The sequence below is a fragment of the Thamnophis sirtalis genome, unplaced genomic scaffold (assembly GCF_051295495.1).
Source record: "Thamnophis sirtalis isolate CommonGarterSnake01/CBP01778 unplaced genomic scaffold, rThaSir2_p1.2 scaffold_4, whole genome shotgun sequence".
NCBI classification, from domain to species: Eukaryota; Metazoa; Chordata; class Lepidosauria; order Squamata; family Natricidae; genus Thamnophis; species Thamnophis sirtalis.
The window spans coordinates 56,116,199-56,129,628 of record NW_028261384.1 but is presented as its reverse complement, the minus strand read 5'-3'; the positions used below and the strand labels follow the sequence as shown (position 1 = coordinate 56,129,628).

At 36.1% G+C, this 13,430-nt stretch overlaps 1 protein-coding gene across 2 annotated transcripts; it reads right to left on the bottom strand.

The window, feature by feature from the left end:
* Positions 1-1,355: 1,355 nt before the first annotated feature.
* BFSP2 (beaded filament structural protein 2) lies at positions 1,356-11,903 on the bottom strand. Of its 2 annotated transcripts, XM_087712961.1 has the most exons (7): positions 11,319-11,903; positions 10,065-10,147; positions 9,713-9,869; positions 8,497-8,658; positions 4,326-4,457; positions 3,148-3,365; positions 1,356-1,550 (listed from the first exon to the last, which is right to left on the bottom strand). In XM_087712961.1, exons 1-7 carry the CDS (start codon positions 11,886-11,888, stop codon positions 1,547-1,549), a joined length of 1,326 nt encoding a protein of 441 aa, XP_087569087.1. In that variant the 5' UTR covers positions 11,889-11,903; the 3' UTR covers positions 1,356-1,546. The 2 variants fall into 2 exon arrangements, with proteins under 2 accessions (XP_087569087.1, XP_013912137.2); XM_014056662.2 differs by lacking the exon at positions 1,356-1,550 and having other exon boundaries at positions 2,917-3,365.
* Between the last annotated feature and the right edge of the window lie 1,527 nt (positions 11,904-13,430).

Genomic DNA, 13,430 nt, shown 5'->3' with positions numbered 1-13,430 from the left:
CAGCATGTATTTGAAGTAAGATTCGGGTGTTAAACCATGAAATAGTATTTGTAAAAATTTTACTTACCATTATAAATATTGTGAATTGAAATTGCAGCATGTATTTGAAGTAAGATTTGGGTGTTAAACCATGAAATAGTATTTGTAAAAATTTTACTTACCATTATAAAAGTAAGTTTATTCTTTTCACCATCACAGCCACAAAAGAAAAATGAGGGAAATAAGGAGTTGAACCATGAAACACTATCTGTAAATGGACTTATTTAGTTTTATAACATTACAGATCTCTGCTTGGAATGGTAAAAGGACTTCATGTCAGATTGATGCATGATCAGAAATGGGTTCTCCCCACCCCCTCCAAAAAAGAAACATAATCTATTGTGAATATTAGGAGCACTGAGTTTGATTTGAGTTAGGATTTGAAGTTCCTGATTGCTGGAAGAACTCTATTTCACACACCTTTTTCTAGATGTTAGTCAACATTTTTTAAATGTTGCTATAGGGAATTCTTTCCTAGGTCAAATGAGTTGAGATGAAATACCGTACATTTCTAATGCAATGCTCTACTTTTTAAAGAGTTGTGCAAAATATATTTTTCTTTAAATGGAATATTCTGGAATTCTCCAGAACCTTCTCAGGGAATATGGTAGTAGATTTTGCATTTTGAAACTTTTGAAGCTTCAGAGCTCTGAAGAGGGAAGAATACTGAATTGGATTGGGATCATGAAAGGGGAAATCAACATTAATCTCTGCATAATCTGAATACTCACTCTTCTGCAAAATTACTACTTGCTCTATAGGAGAAAATCTCTAGGATACACTGCATCCCTATTACTGTGTAATTAAAATAAAATCACTATTATGGATATATGTGAAATTTAAATTAGAAAACTGCAATGGGGACAGAGATAAAACCATTTGCAGTACTAAGGTATGATTCAGTATGACCCCTCAAACAGTTTTTAATTTAAAAAAATAGTTGTCTCTTGGCTAAGTTGATAGCATAAAATACTTGCTAGTTTAGGGCTCTGTTGAGATCATTGTTCAAGATTAAACAGAAATGGTAGTTTAGAAAACATCTACATTCTTGGAGAGTGCAATCAATAACAGACAAACTCCAAAGAACCTTACAAGGTTAACATAAACATTTGTAGTGAATAGTGCACAAAGCTTGTTCTACAAAAATACAATTTAGATTATATTGTTCTGCCAGTCTGATTCCTCAGTTATTCCTTTAATTAAAACAGTAAATAAATCCCACTATGATTAATGGAGTACAATTTCCAAGTTACATATATAAAATTGTAGAATTATTATAGTTGCTCGGTATTTTTTTAAAAAAAACTGGACAGCAGTACTTGAACCTAATATTTTATTCTATTATACTTTTTATGCAAAGCAGTCATTTATGGCATTTAATATTAGGCAAGTTGGCCTGCTTAGATTTGCAAATCAAACAGAAACTTTATTGTCATGTTTTCCATGAACACTTGCCAATAAAATACTTTCTTTGAATGGTAATAATTGTCTTCTGATGAGAAAGAGATCAGCTGAAAGTTAAATGCAAAAAATGCCATGTTATTATTTCCTAAAAAAGAACAAACTGTTAAAAACAAAACAAAATTATTAATGTTAGCAAGAAAAAATAAGAGTAGAATAAGAAAATTATAATACGGAAATACATTTTGTATATGTATGGATTTGTATGAAGAGTTATCTTCTCAGGTATGGAGTACCATTATTGTTCAATGGCATGGATGCCATTTTTAAAAAAAATTAAGACAATTTTCTTGTAAGAGTTTGATCTCATTCAAGATTTGTGAACAATAAACTCACATGCAAATGCTTTAAAGAGTTCTCTTAAATCTCATAAATTTTCCATTATGAGAAAGATTTCTCTCTTTTGAGATGTTACCTCTTGAAATTTCACAATATCTTATGCAGGACCATTGGAAATTTACCAAATGTGGCTATCTCAGAAGGTATCATTCAGTAGAAACTAATTTTGAAAATCCACTGAAATAATCGGGTCCCTTAGGAGCCATGAGTCCTTACACTCACGTAGATGATTAGTAAGAACTATGCCATAAACAGGATAGTCACCTAATCTGAGGCAATGAAGAATACTTTTCTCATTGTTTTAAGGGCTGAATAAATTTTAGAATACAAATGAAGTTAATAAATTGGACTTGATGCTTTTTATTTACAGTGTAAATATGGTAATTGCAAATGCTACTAATTTATTAAAATATTACAATTTTCTAATTTTAGTTTTAATTTTAAATGTCACCTTAAAAATGCCAGGAGTAAAAGTTACAGTTTTCTTGATAAAAGTACACAGGGAAGCACAACTAAATGTTCAATAATATATACCATACATCTATTGTTTTCTAAAGGTATTGGGAACACTAATTAGGATTGATTGGCATTGTAGTTTGATAGTTTGATAGATGCCTGCTATTTTTGCTCTGATTAAAGAAAGTAGTACTGTATTGTAGGCTTAGACTCTGAACAAACTGAACCATTAGCTGACAATGTTTGCAATCTAGAAAGGCATCAAGTTAGAGAAAGCAAAGATATGACTAAAGTGTGTGCATAACTGTATTCCTATTTGGTAAGTAGTATTTACAATAGGTTCTTAATTATTAATTAATTATTAATAAACTGCTTGTATTTTCTTATGCAGAAATACAATTCTTATATCAAAGAACCAAAATGGCACTGGCTACGCATAATGAGTTCAAAAACTTTAACAAGGGGATATGGACTACAAAAGATGGCAAGAAGCGTTGATTATGGCATCTGAATTTGGCTGCTGAGAGCTTTCACCACACTCCAGTTTTCCTTCTTCAATAAAGTGCAGAAAAAGCACTCGGGGGGAGACTTATCTGAAGATCCCATCTGCTGGAGGGAATGACTGGGTTTAAAGGATGTCCTCATCCTTCCCGTAGTACAGGTGCTGGTAGAAGGAGCATGTTGGGTAAACCAGGAATTCTACCATTTTCTATGAATATAACCCACAACTAGGAATATTCTGCTTTTTTCCCCTTTCAGAATCAGCTTACTCTGATTTTACCTTCATTCCTTGGGCTGAGAGATGCTGTTATGTAAATTCAACACACAATTCCCACTCATGAAAAAGAATACCTGCTTTCTGTCTCTAGAAGGCAGTGATACGCAGCAATGTCTGACTCGAGTTGTGTTTTAATGGAAAGTAGAGTTTCATGATTTCTTTGCTGCTGCTCAGTTTCTCCTTGGATTTCTCTTACTTCTGCTTCCAGTTTGGCAATGACAGAGCCTAAATTCTGAAGCTCTATGTCATGCCAATGCTTGACATCATAAAGAGAATTTTCTAAGCCTCTCTTCTGTAAAGACAAAACATCCATGAAATGTTGAACATTAAATATTTTGCATTTCTGTCTTTAGAGAAACAATTATTAAATCCAAACATCCTAGTTTTTCAAATATAGAATCCTCTCAGATACATAATAATTTCTAGAAGAAAAAGATATTAATAAATTATTCCTGCAAAATATCTGTTATGCACAGACTGAAGAATTCCAGTCAAAGAGATTATTTGGTCATCAAAATAAATACTGATCAGGAGCATTTAAATAGTGCTATTGTTGCTGCCCTTAATATTTTGGTAAAAGGTCAAAAGTATTTTTCCAGATGACAGTATTGTTCGTATTATCATAGTGCATTCCAAAATTCAAGTTAAAAATGGATAATTTAGTAATGATTACTGTTTTATAAGAAAGTGGGTTCTAGTTCATGATTTGTAAAAACTCATGAAAAGTGTTTGATGGTAAACAGTTTAGAGTTGGTAAGCTGTTTATTAAGAATGCACTAGTGTAGAAGCCCCCAAGCTTTGGGGACCATTTGATATTTTAAGAACATCCGAACTCAAAAGAAAATGGTTATTCTAGGGGTGAGGGATCCAGTTCATAAAATGGCTGCTCTACTGTAATACATATGAGCAAAAGAGACAATTAAGCATTTTAATAGTGAAATGGAAAAACTGATGTCTAATATGTAGCCTTTTAACATAAAAGTTTTATATCTTAAGTCAAAGGGTACCTGCTATTTTTCAGTTAATTTGAAAAGCCTTTTTGAAGAGATCAGTCCAGACATTGCATAAATCTTGGTTTTAGTGAGCTATGTTGAATAAATACTGCTTTTCTATATCATTCAGATAGAAGCCATGGTTTATAAATATAAGATAAGTCCACTAACATTCCAAGTCAAAATAAAGTCATTTTCACATAATATGTGAACCAGATCAATGATTTGTGCCAGAAAGAGATCCCTGCTCCCTTACTCACCAGTGTTTTCAGAGATTCAGTCTCTATTTGCAGGCTTTGAATTTTGCAGGCTGTTTCATGAAACTCTGCCCTTAGGGATTCAGCCAACTCTGCCTCTTGTGTTTGTACAGCAGGCACTGTTTCTGTGAATTGCTGACATAAGAGTGATAAATAAAAACATTGTTTTATTTTCCAATCTCTTATAGGTATATTAGAGAAAAATGAAAGGAAAATTATTGCGTTTTGGATCCAGCTCTTTGATTATTAACATAAATAAATATAAATATTGAATATAAATATTGTCAGAAGAAAATGGAAATAATGCTAATGAGTAGTGCTTCAGATTGCTAAGAAGTGCTGAGTTTGTCTAAAGTAAACACCACACCTATAATTCATTTCATTGGCTCTATCTTGTTTTCAGGATTGTGGCTGTTCTAATGAGTCACAGATAAAGGTTACTTTTGTCAAAATACATTTCCATGTATTTGGAAACATCTCTTCTTAATCAAATCAGAAGCTTTGGACAGTTAATGAATAGCATTACATTAAATGTAGAAGTACACAACTGGGTTAGATTTAGATTAGTGTCATTTCAATTCCAGTAAAACTGATGGCACTGAAATGAGATAATTTGACCCATAAAGTTATGCTGTAAGTATGACTTATAGGCAGGAACCAAGTCAGTGAACTTACAGTTGCCTAAATTTCTTAATTTCCTTCAACAGCCAGCTTTTTGTCATCATCATCTATCCTTCTTTAGACGCATGCAAAGACCCAGGTCTCTGGAAAAGGCTCTAATGCTGGAAAAGAAGGAAAGGGATGAAGAGGATGACCAACAGCAAGATAGAGTCAGTTATCCTGAATAAGTGCACCATTGGGAGACTTGAAAGGACAAGTTAGAGCAAGAGCGTTGCAGAAAAAACTATGTGGTTGCTAGAAATGAAAATAATTTAATAGCACAAAATCACTTTACTGAGGAACAATTCTGGAGAAATCAAAAGCTTCCCATACTCTTGACCTTTGGATTAGCCTGCTTTTGATTGGGGGTGAGGGTGGGTAACCAATTCATATTTGTTTTGGGGGTTTCCATTCTTTTATTTAACAATAGTTTCACTTGACAATTTGAAGCTAAATTGTGATAAAATAGAGGAGCAGCAATTGCTAGATAGCAGAGCTATAGATAATTCTAGTTGCAATTTGCAAGCATCAAAGAGCATCCAAAGAGCCTAATTTGAATGTCTATAACTTTTTTCCTTTACTTTCCAAGTTAGGGACGTCCCAGGGGTGGGTTCCTACCGGTTCTAACCGGTTCTCTAGAAGAGGTTCCACCGGTGGAACGCCCCCTTGCTTGCTCACCCCTGGGCCCCGCCCATCCAGTCACCGCGCATCCGCTCGCTCCCCCGCCCATCCAGACCACGCCACTAAGAGCCCTGTAGAGAGCCCTTTGATCTCTTGTTGCCTGCTGAGGGAGTAAATAAGCTTTTTGCTGGCGCAGTGGTTTTGGGGCTAATGGGGCTTGGGTTTCCAGCCTGACAGCCCCCGCCGCTTCTGGACGTCTGTTGCAGTCGCGAGGAGCCAAGGAGAGCACGGAGAAGAGTGTGAAGGTTCTCAGCGCTTCGGGAAGCCGTGAAAGCAGCTGGGAGAGGCGCACAGCTTGGTTTAGCCTCCTTGGACGTCGCAGCAGCAGCCCCAATCTCGGCGTTTTTCGCATCAGGGTGTGCTGCAAGAGGGAGGGAATGAAGAGCTTTTCTGGATTGCTGGTGGTGGAGGTGCGGGCTTGTCACCCCGTGCTCAGCAAAGCAAATCCAGTGAAGTCCTTTGCACTGCCGGAAAAGGTCTTCACTCATTCCCTCTTGCAGCACGCCCCGATGCGAAAAACGCTGAGATCGGCGTGATTGGAGCTGCTTCTGCGACATCCAGGAAGGCTAAACCAAGCTGCGCACCTCTCTCAGTCACTTTTCCGGCTTCCCGAAGCGCTGAGAACTTTTGCGCTCCACACTCTCCATGGCTCCTTGCAACTGCAATAGAAGAGGCTTTTGGGGCTAATGGAGCTTGGGTTTCCAGCCCAACAGTCCCTGCCGCTTCTTCTCTGCTGGTCCAGAGCCCATCCGGGAAGACGAGGAACGTGAGGGGGATCCCTCCCCCTGCGGATGGGCTCCGGACCAGCGGAGCCACCTCCTTTTTAACCAGGGGGCTATCAGAGAGAAGAGGCAGTGTGTGCCCATGGACTTGTGCAGCAGCCAAAGAGTGCCTGGTTAAAAAGATCGCCTTTTTGGTACTAAATATGGATGTTCAGCTAAAATAAGATACGAGGATTTGATGTTAATAGAGGATTCTACAAACAAGTAAATGAAATGTCAGCAGGTGTTATGGATTAATTCTTTGGCATAGTTAAGGTTGAAGGATGTTTAAATAACTAGTCAACTAAAAGTGGAAGTATGATGATGTTAATATGGTAAACATCTGAGTTAAGATATTTGAATTAATATGAATTAATGGAAGAGATGCACCAAAACATGTTGTAACCAGCTGAAATACTTTTTTTATATAATATATACCTGTGTTCTTTTTGTTTTTGTTTTTGTTTTTTCTTCCCTGCCTTGTCTTTTGTTCTTTTTGTCTTTTTTTTTTTCCTCTTTTTTGATTTTTTCTTTTCCCACTAGTGTGGGCATGTATTATTTAAGATTATTATCTTTATTAATATTTTTAAATAATAATTACAGTCAAATGAAAATGGATATATGATGATGGTGACATGTATGAATGTTTGAGTTAAAATGTTCGAGTTAACATGAAAAAGATTGCCTGGCTAAAAAGAAGATAACCGTCTGGTTAAAAAGAAGGACGAGGCTCCGCTGGGTTGGGAGGGAGAGAAGACAGACAGAGAGAGACACACACACACACAGAGTGAGTGATTAAGTGAGTGAGTGAGAGACAGACAAATTGTAATAGCTCCTCTCCTAACTTGAGAAAGTAAAGACTCTTGAAATGGATTATTTCAAAAGGAGCCTTTAATCAAGCAGGATGGAAACCATTAGAAGCAAAGCAGCATCTGAAAACCTTTAGGCCATGCAAATGGGATTAAGCTGATAATGACCCCTCCCCTTTGTGCGAATGCAGATTCTGACCAATACACGTGTGAAGATGCTTCCTTAACTCTTGTGCCCTGAGAGTCAATAAAGCACACGTTCCCATGGCTATCTCTAGTTAGACATCAAAGTTATATATCCCACATGGCTACCATAAACATCCCTCCAGAGATTTTGGGACCTTTAGTCTCCCGGTGACAGGAAACCTGTTGTAAAGTTGTAAAACTCAGTTGTTTCAGATGTAGCTAATGATTTAACTCCGAGGCTCCCCTCCTCCCAATTGAATGGCAGTATCACTTTTAGGGATCTCTCTCTCTCTCTCTCTCTCACACACACACACACGCACACTTATACACACAGAGTGGCAGAGAGAGAGAGAGAGGAAGGGAGGGGGGAGAGAGAGGAAGGGAGGGAGACACACACACACAAAGAGTGAGTGAGAGACAGACAGACAGACACACACACACACAGAATGACCAATGGGGGAGGGAGGAGAGAGACAGAGATACAGACAGAGAGAGAGAGAAAGACAGAAAGAGAAAGAGAGAAAGAAAGGAAAAAATAAATAAAGAAAAAAGAAAAGAAAATGGGAGAGATGAAAGAAAGAAAGAAAGAAAGAGAACTTATGACCACAATTGAGCCCAAAATTTTGGTTGCTAAGCAAGAGCATTGTTAAGTGAGTTTCACCACATTTTCTGAGTTGGCCACGCCCACATGGTCACATGACCACTGAGCCACTCCCATGAAACAGGCCACACTTACATAATAGGTTCTAAAAAAAATTGAAACCCCCTACTGGGACATCCACAATGAGGATTACTGTAGAAGTCAAAAAGGCAGCTGCAACCATGTGCTTGAAGGCTTGTCCTTTTTTTATATGCATTGCATGACTTTTTGTCCTCTTCTACACATGCACTGGATCAAATGCAAATCCTGTGAGTCTGGTGTTTTACTATTTCCTGCTGCATTCTTGGTTATATTTACAATTTTGCTGAAGAATTCTGCATAATTCAAAAGCTTATACTGTATGCTGTTTGATTATGTTTAATTGACCTAAAAGAATTTGAAGTTAATTCTTACAGCTAATTTTGTTCCATGCTTACCTTAGCATGGAGCAAGATACCAGTCTCAGCATAGTTTTGTTCAATATTTTTCTCCCATTGAATCTGGATTTTCTTCAAAATGTCATCCAGGCTAATTTCAATGGGGATTTCTGATTCTTCCAGTGGTGATAAAGCAAGCTGTTTGTAAAGGATTTTGATATCCTGAAAATAAAGTTGTTACAAATAGATGACCAATTCATTTAAATAAATAAAATAATCTTTATAAAAAAACAGAAGCACATATTTTAACAAAACTCAGAGTAATTACTATTTGTTGCAACTTTGTTGCTATGCAGTGCATTTGCCTCTATAGTAAGGTGTTGAAAGAGAGCTATTTCTCAACTTGTATTTCATAATAACTGCTAGAATTTAATAGAAACATAAAAATCTCATTGTCGCTTTAAATGGCAACTATGAATATATTTCTCTTGAGAACCGGTCATGTTCCAGAGTGTCTTAAAACGAATGAATGGTTTACAAAATAATTTAACTCGTCAGTCTAATAAACAGTTATCCCAGTGCTATGACTCAGATGGTTTGCATTGCTTCAGAAGTTTTTATTTAAACCCGGTACATTTTTTGATGTTCATAAATACATAAAAAAGCCCTTCTGGTACATATTGAGAGCCCATCTAATCTACCACTATTCCCATAATGGATAGCCAGATCTCTCTGGGAACTCCAAAATGTTTGGATTCCACAGCCACTGATATTTACAACCATGATGATGAAAGCTGTACATCTGTTAGTGAATGTATGCTAAAGTACAGTATACTTTAGAATGTATACTGTAGTCATTGCTTATTTTCCCTGATGTTCTGTGAAAAAACAGAACAGCCTTGAATACATATCTGTTTGTCTCAGTTTATAATACTTTGTATAATTACTAAGACGTGCGGTGCCTGTGAGACCTCCGACAAGCAACTGGGTGTCGCAGGGGCAGTGGAGTGTGTAAGAGTGCGCAGCGTGAATGCATGACCAGGACGCCCGGCCCTGCGCGCAGTGTACCGGTAGCGACAGGGAGAGGAACCCACCACTGGTTCTAATGCTAATTAGACTTTCATCAGTGCATAGTATTACAAAATGATAAAATGCTTATTGATGGCATTAAAATTCTGGTATTAAAATGTCCTTGTCAGACCTAAAGTTCATTTCCATCTTTTGTTTAGATAGAAGTAGAATACATATATTTTTTTGTTTCTCAGGATTGATTTACCTCTTCATGATTTTTTGACAGCAAAGCTAGTTCTTTCTTCATGTTTTCTATCTGACTCTCCAAGTCTACTTTAGTCAAATTAGCATGATCAATTACTTTATAGAGAGAATTAATTTCATCTTCTACTGCCTTTCGAAATGGTTGCTCATTTTCATACCTGCAGTATAAATGAGAATATATCAAAATAATATCACAAAGTTTAGACTTCTGCCATGAAGAACTACTATTAATTGAAGTTGCCTTCTGATGGAAGAGGATTGGGTTCCAGTTTCCTCAATTTATTTCCAATACAATTCCTTTCTTTTTTAAATATTAAAATGCATATTTATTTTTACTTTTAATTTAATGTTACCTGTCTTTAACATCTTCAGCACATGCTTGAATACTTTCTGTTTGCAACATGAGGCGGGCATTTTCCAGAACTGCATCCCCTACCTATAACAGTTCAAAGAGTCAAACATAAACAAAATATACAATCTATATCCAAAATTGTATACGGATGGAACTCTGTGCTAGAATAACATCTTACTCAGGTGGTGTTTGCATAGACGTTACTTAATCTTCTCCTGACAGCAATGTAAAGTGGAAAAATTGATGAATCTTCAGAGTGAACCACTGAATAACATCTGCATGGCACTATTGCTATTGGAATTACTTAAAAGTTTTTATATGTCCTATATATTACAAGCATGTTTCCTGTACATTGTATTTTCAATGAGATGGCATTCCTCTGTTATAGTGTGTGATAATTCCTAAGTGATGATTGTAAATCCCAAAATGCCAAAAAAAGGTCAAATGTTGACATATTTCTCATAGGAGTTTGACTTTTCATAACAAGCATGTTGTTTGATATCTATCAAGCCCACCCCTCCTCCGATTTGTTTATTTTTTGATCCCCTGAAATAAGTTATGTTTGTGTATATGTTTGAAATGTGTGATTATTTCATATACACTATTAGCTTTTTTGGACGTTTATCATTGGTAAATGAGTGGATAGCCAAAAACATGATAGCTCCCACATATTGTACTTGTATGATTATGTTTCCAAAAGCTGAAAAGCAGTTGTGGGAGACTTGCAAACGGGGCTTCCCTATGCTGTTAGCACTTATGCTTTGAATAATATTAAGTTTCACTGATTAGTGTGTCTGTATTCCCTGAACAAAATTGTAATTCTAAGATGTGACAAGGTTGAGAATATAATGAAAATTGTACTTTCTTCATTACATATAGAATCATACTGGTAAAAAGGTTATATAATTGCATAAACATGAACAGTTCTGGCAGTATTTCTCTTAATTGTTCAATCCTTTTCAATAACTACTTCAAAGAGAAACAACTTTGCATTCTTTCATATTTTCTTGTGAACCACTCAGAATTGTGGAGTCAGGGGATACACTAAATAAAGCAGTAAAAACTTACAGATACCCTATGAAAATGCTCAAACCTAATTTGAAATTTGAAAACAATATAAACAATAGAATTTACTTTTATAAGATTAAATTATATCAAGTAAGAGGAAAATGTCATTTAAATTTCAATTTAAGTAGCCTCATCAAAATTGAAGGGAATTTGGCTGTGGTTAACAAATGCTTCATTTCATACTTACTTGATGATAAATGGTTGCCCAGCTCTCCCTTAGAGATCCCCATTTACTGTCAGTGGAAGATTTCTTATTCAGGTAAGCACGGATATGTCCTTCAAGTTCCTGGTTGACTTGCTCCAAAGTTTTCACCTTTTCAATGTAATCCACCAAGCATCTGTTCATATTTTCATAAGATAGGCTTCGTTCTTTTTCCAATCCTTGGAATAGCGGTATGGTTGTACAAGAACTATGAAGACCTTGTAAGAAAACACTGCTTATCCCCAGAGCTCTGCGGGATATCCGTGTGCCCAGGCTGCTGACACTTTCCATAGGTACAATACCTATGTAAGCAGCAGATGGTCTTAAGAGGCTTCCTCCTCTGCTAATACTAAATCTATGGCTTATGGGCACTGATCTTTCCTCAATAGAAGTTGAGGGTTCATGTTCTGCAAAGGATGCCCTGCTTTTGGGTAAGGACATGCTGTACTTCAGAAGGTTTGCACTAAATGAATTCACTCTCCTTCCCCTGCCCTTCTGATGTTGCACATATTCATAGAAATCTGCAAAGTGCTCTCTCATATATTTCTGGAACATTTCTCATTGTTTGGGGCTGCCTACCTCAGGCATATTTGTTAGAACAATTGTTTGGGTCATTTCACTTGGTCAGCAATCTATTTCATGAGAAATCTGCTACAAGAGCACAATGCAATACAGACAATGTAGTAGAGGATCATTATAGATTGTGGGGATGGGGATCCTCTTTGCAACGTTTGGCTTACTTGATTTCAGCCAGTGTAGTTTTGCTAGAGTCAGGTTTTCAGTGTCAATGTGTTGTTTTCCCAGCAGTCATCTCACAAGCTGCCAGGAACTGTTTGGTACAGTGGACTCTAACAACCATGGCCTTGAAACTGCTGTGACTTGCTGTGCCTATCTGCTGATAGGATACAGTTAAAATGAATGTGGATTTTAAGAACCACATTTATAAAGTTTGGAATAAATACAGAGAAAAGTATCTTTTTGGGGGGGGTGTTACCCCAAGAAGCCTTTTTATAGAAGGAAATCACAGGGAACCCTCACTGACGGATTTATAATGAAATAATATCCTTTGTTCCAAGTGAACCCACTCTTAAATCAAAATAAGAGCTAGAAAGTCATACATGTCACTGGTTTACCTATCTACAATAGAAAATAAGGGTTTGCTTTGGATAAAAAATTTATGGTTTTGAAGTTGCTAAAAATGACATTGAAATATACTATGTACTAATGAACATCTTAAAACTAAGGTTAATAAAATGTTTCATTGAACCTACAGAGAGAGCATGCCAAATATTGTATCATTCAATAGGCTGTAAATGTTGGTTATAATAAAATGTTAAAGCATATGTGGACTGAAGGCCTGAAATTCACATTGAATTATAATCTTAAAAAATAAAATGCTGAACCAGTAATATTTAATATCATATAAATTATCTAAGATGCATAGGATGTTTTGAACGTTTCTTGGAGATACAGATATAAGGAAAAATTATATATATGAGTTACTGCTTAATGGGAAAAGTACATCATGGGAACAGAAATGAGATAAAGACAATGAATACAATGGGGAAAAAAACTTGCAAGAAATATTCATACCATGATTAGAAGTAAGTAGAAAGAGACCCATAATAGAAGATGGAATCAAGATGGAATGTGAAATTGTAATGTCCATTGTAATGCATTCTAGTTTCATATTAATTTAGTGATGGCTCACCTCAGAAATATTTTTAGCCCAGGACTAAGCATAATATTCAATGAAACATGCCAGAATATGGCTGTGTCCAGTGCTAATTGAACAATATTAATAAGTACATAAAACTATTCAGAACAGTTTCAACACACTTTCAAAAATTCTGAAACAGAAATGGTGGTGAATCAATGTATAAATAAATGAATGTATACTGGCTATTGGTAATTGCTTTTAAATGGTTGTAATATCTGTAGCCCTCCAAATGGCATAATATCTGGTTACTTGGCAGAGCATCTATTCTCCATAGTATTTTCCTGACCAATTTAATTCCACTTGGCACTTTTGAATGAAAAAAAATATATATGTTGGAACCCTAGAAATATGTATTTTCTGTTGCATGACCGGACTTC

Bases quoted from the DNA above. Each gene is read 5' to 3' on its own strand.
- BFSP2 (XM_014056662.2), bottom strand. From the start codon at position 11,888: ATGTTCCAGAAATATATGAGAGAGCACTTTGCAGATTTCTATGAATAT. The intron at 10,148-11,318 runs GTAAGTATGAAA...GAACTGTTATAG, and splicing joins GGGCAACCATTTATCATCAA to GTAGGGGATGCAGTTCTGGA. The intron at 4,458-8,496 runs GTAAGCATGGAA...CTCTTATGTCAG, and splicing joins GTATCTTGCTCCATGCTAAG to CAATTCACAGAAACAGTGCC.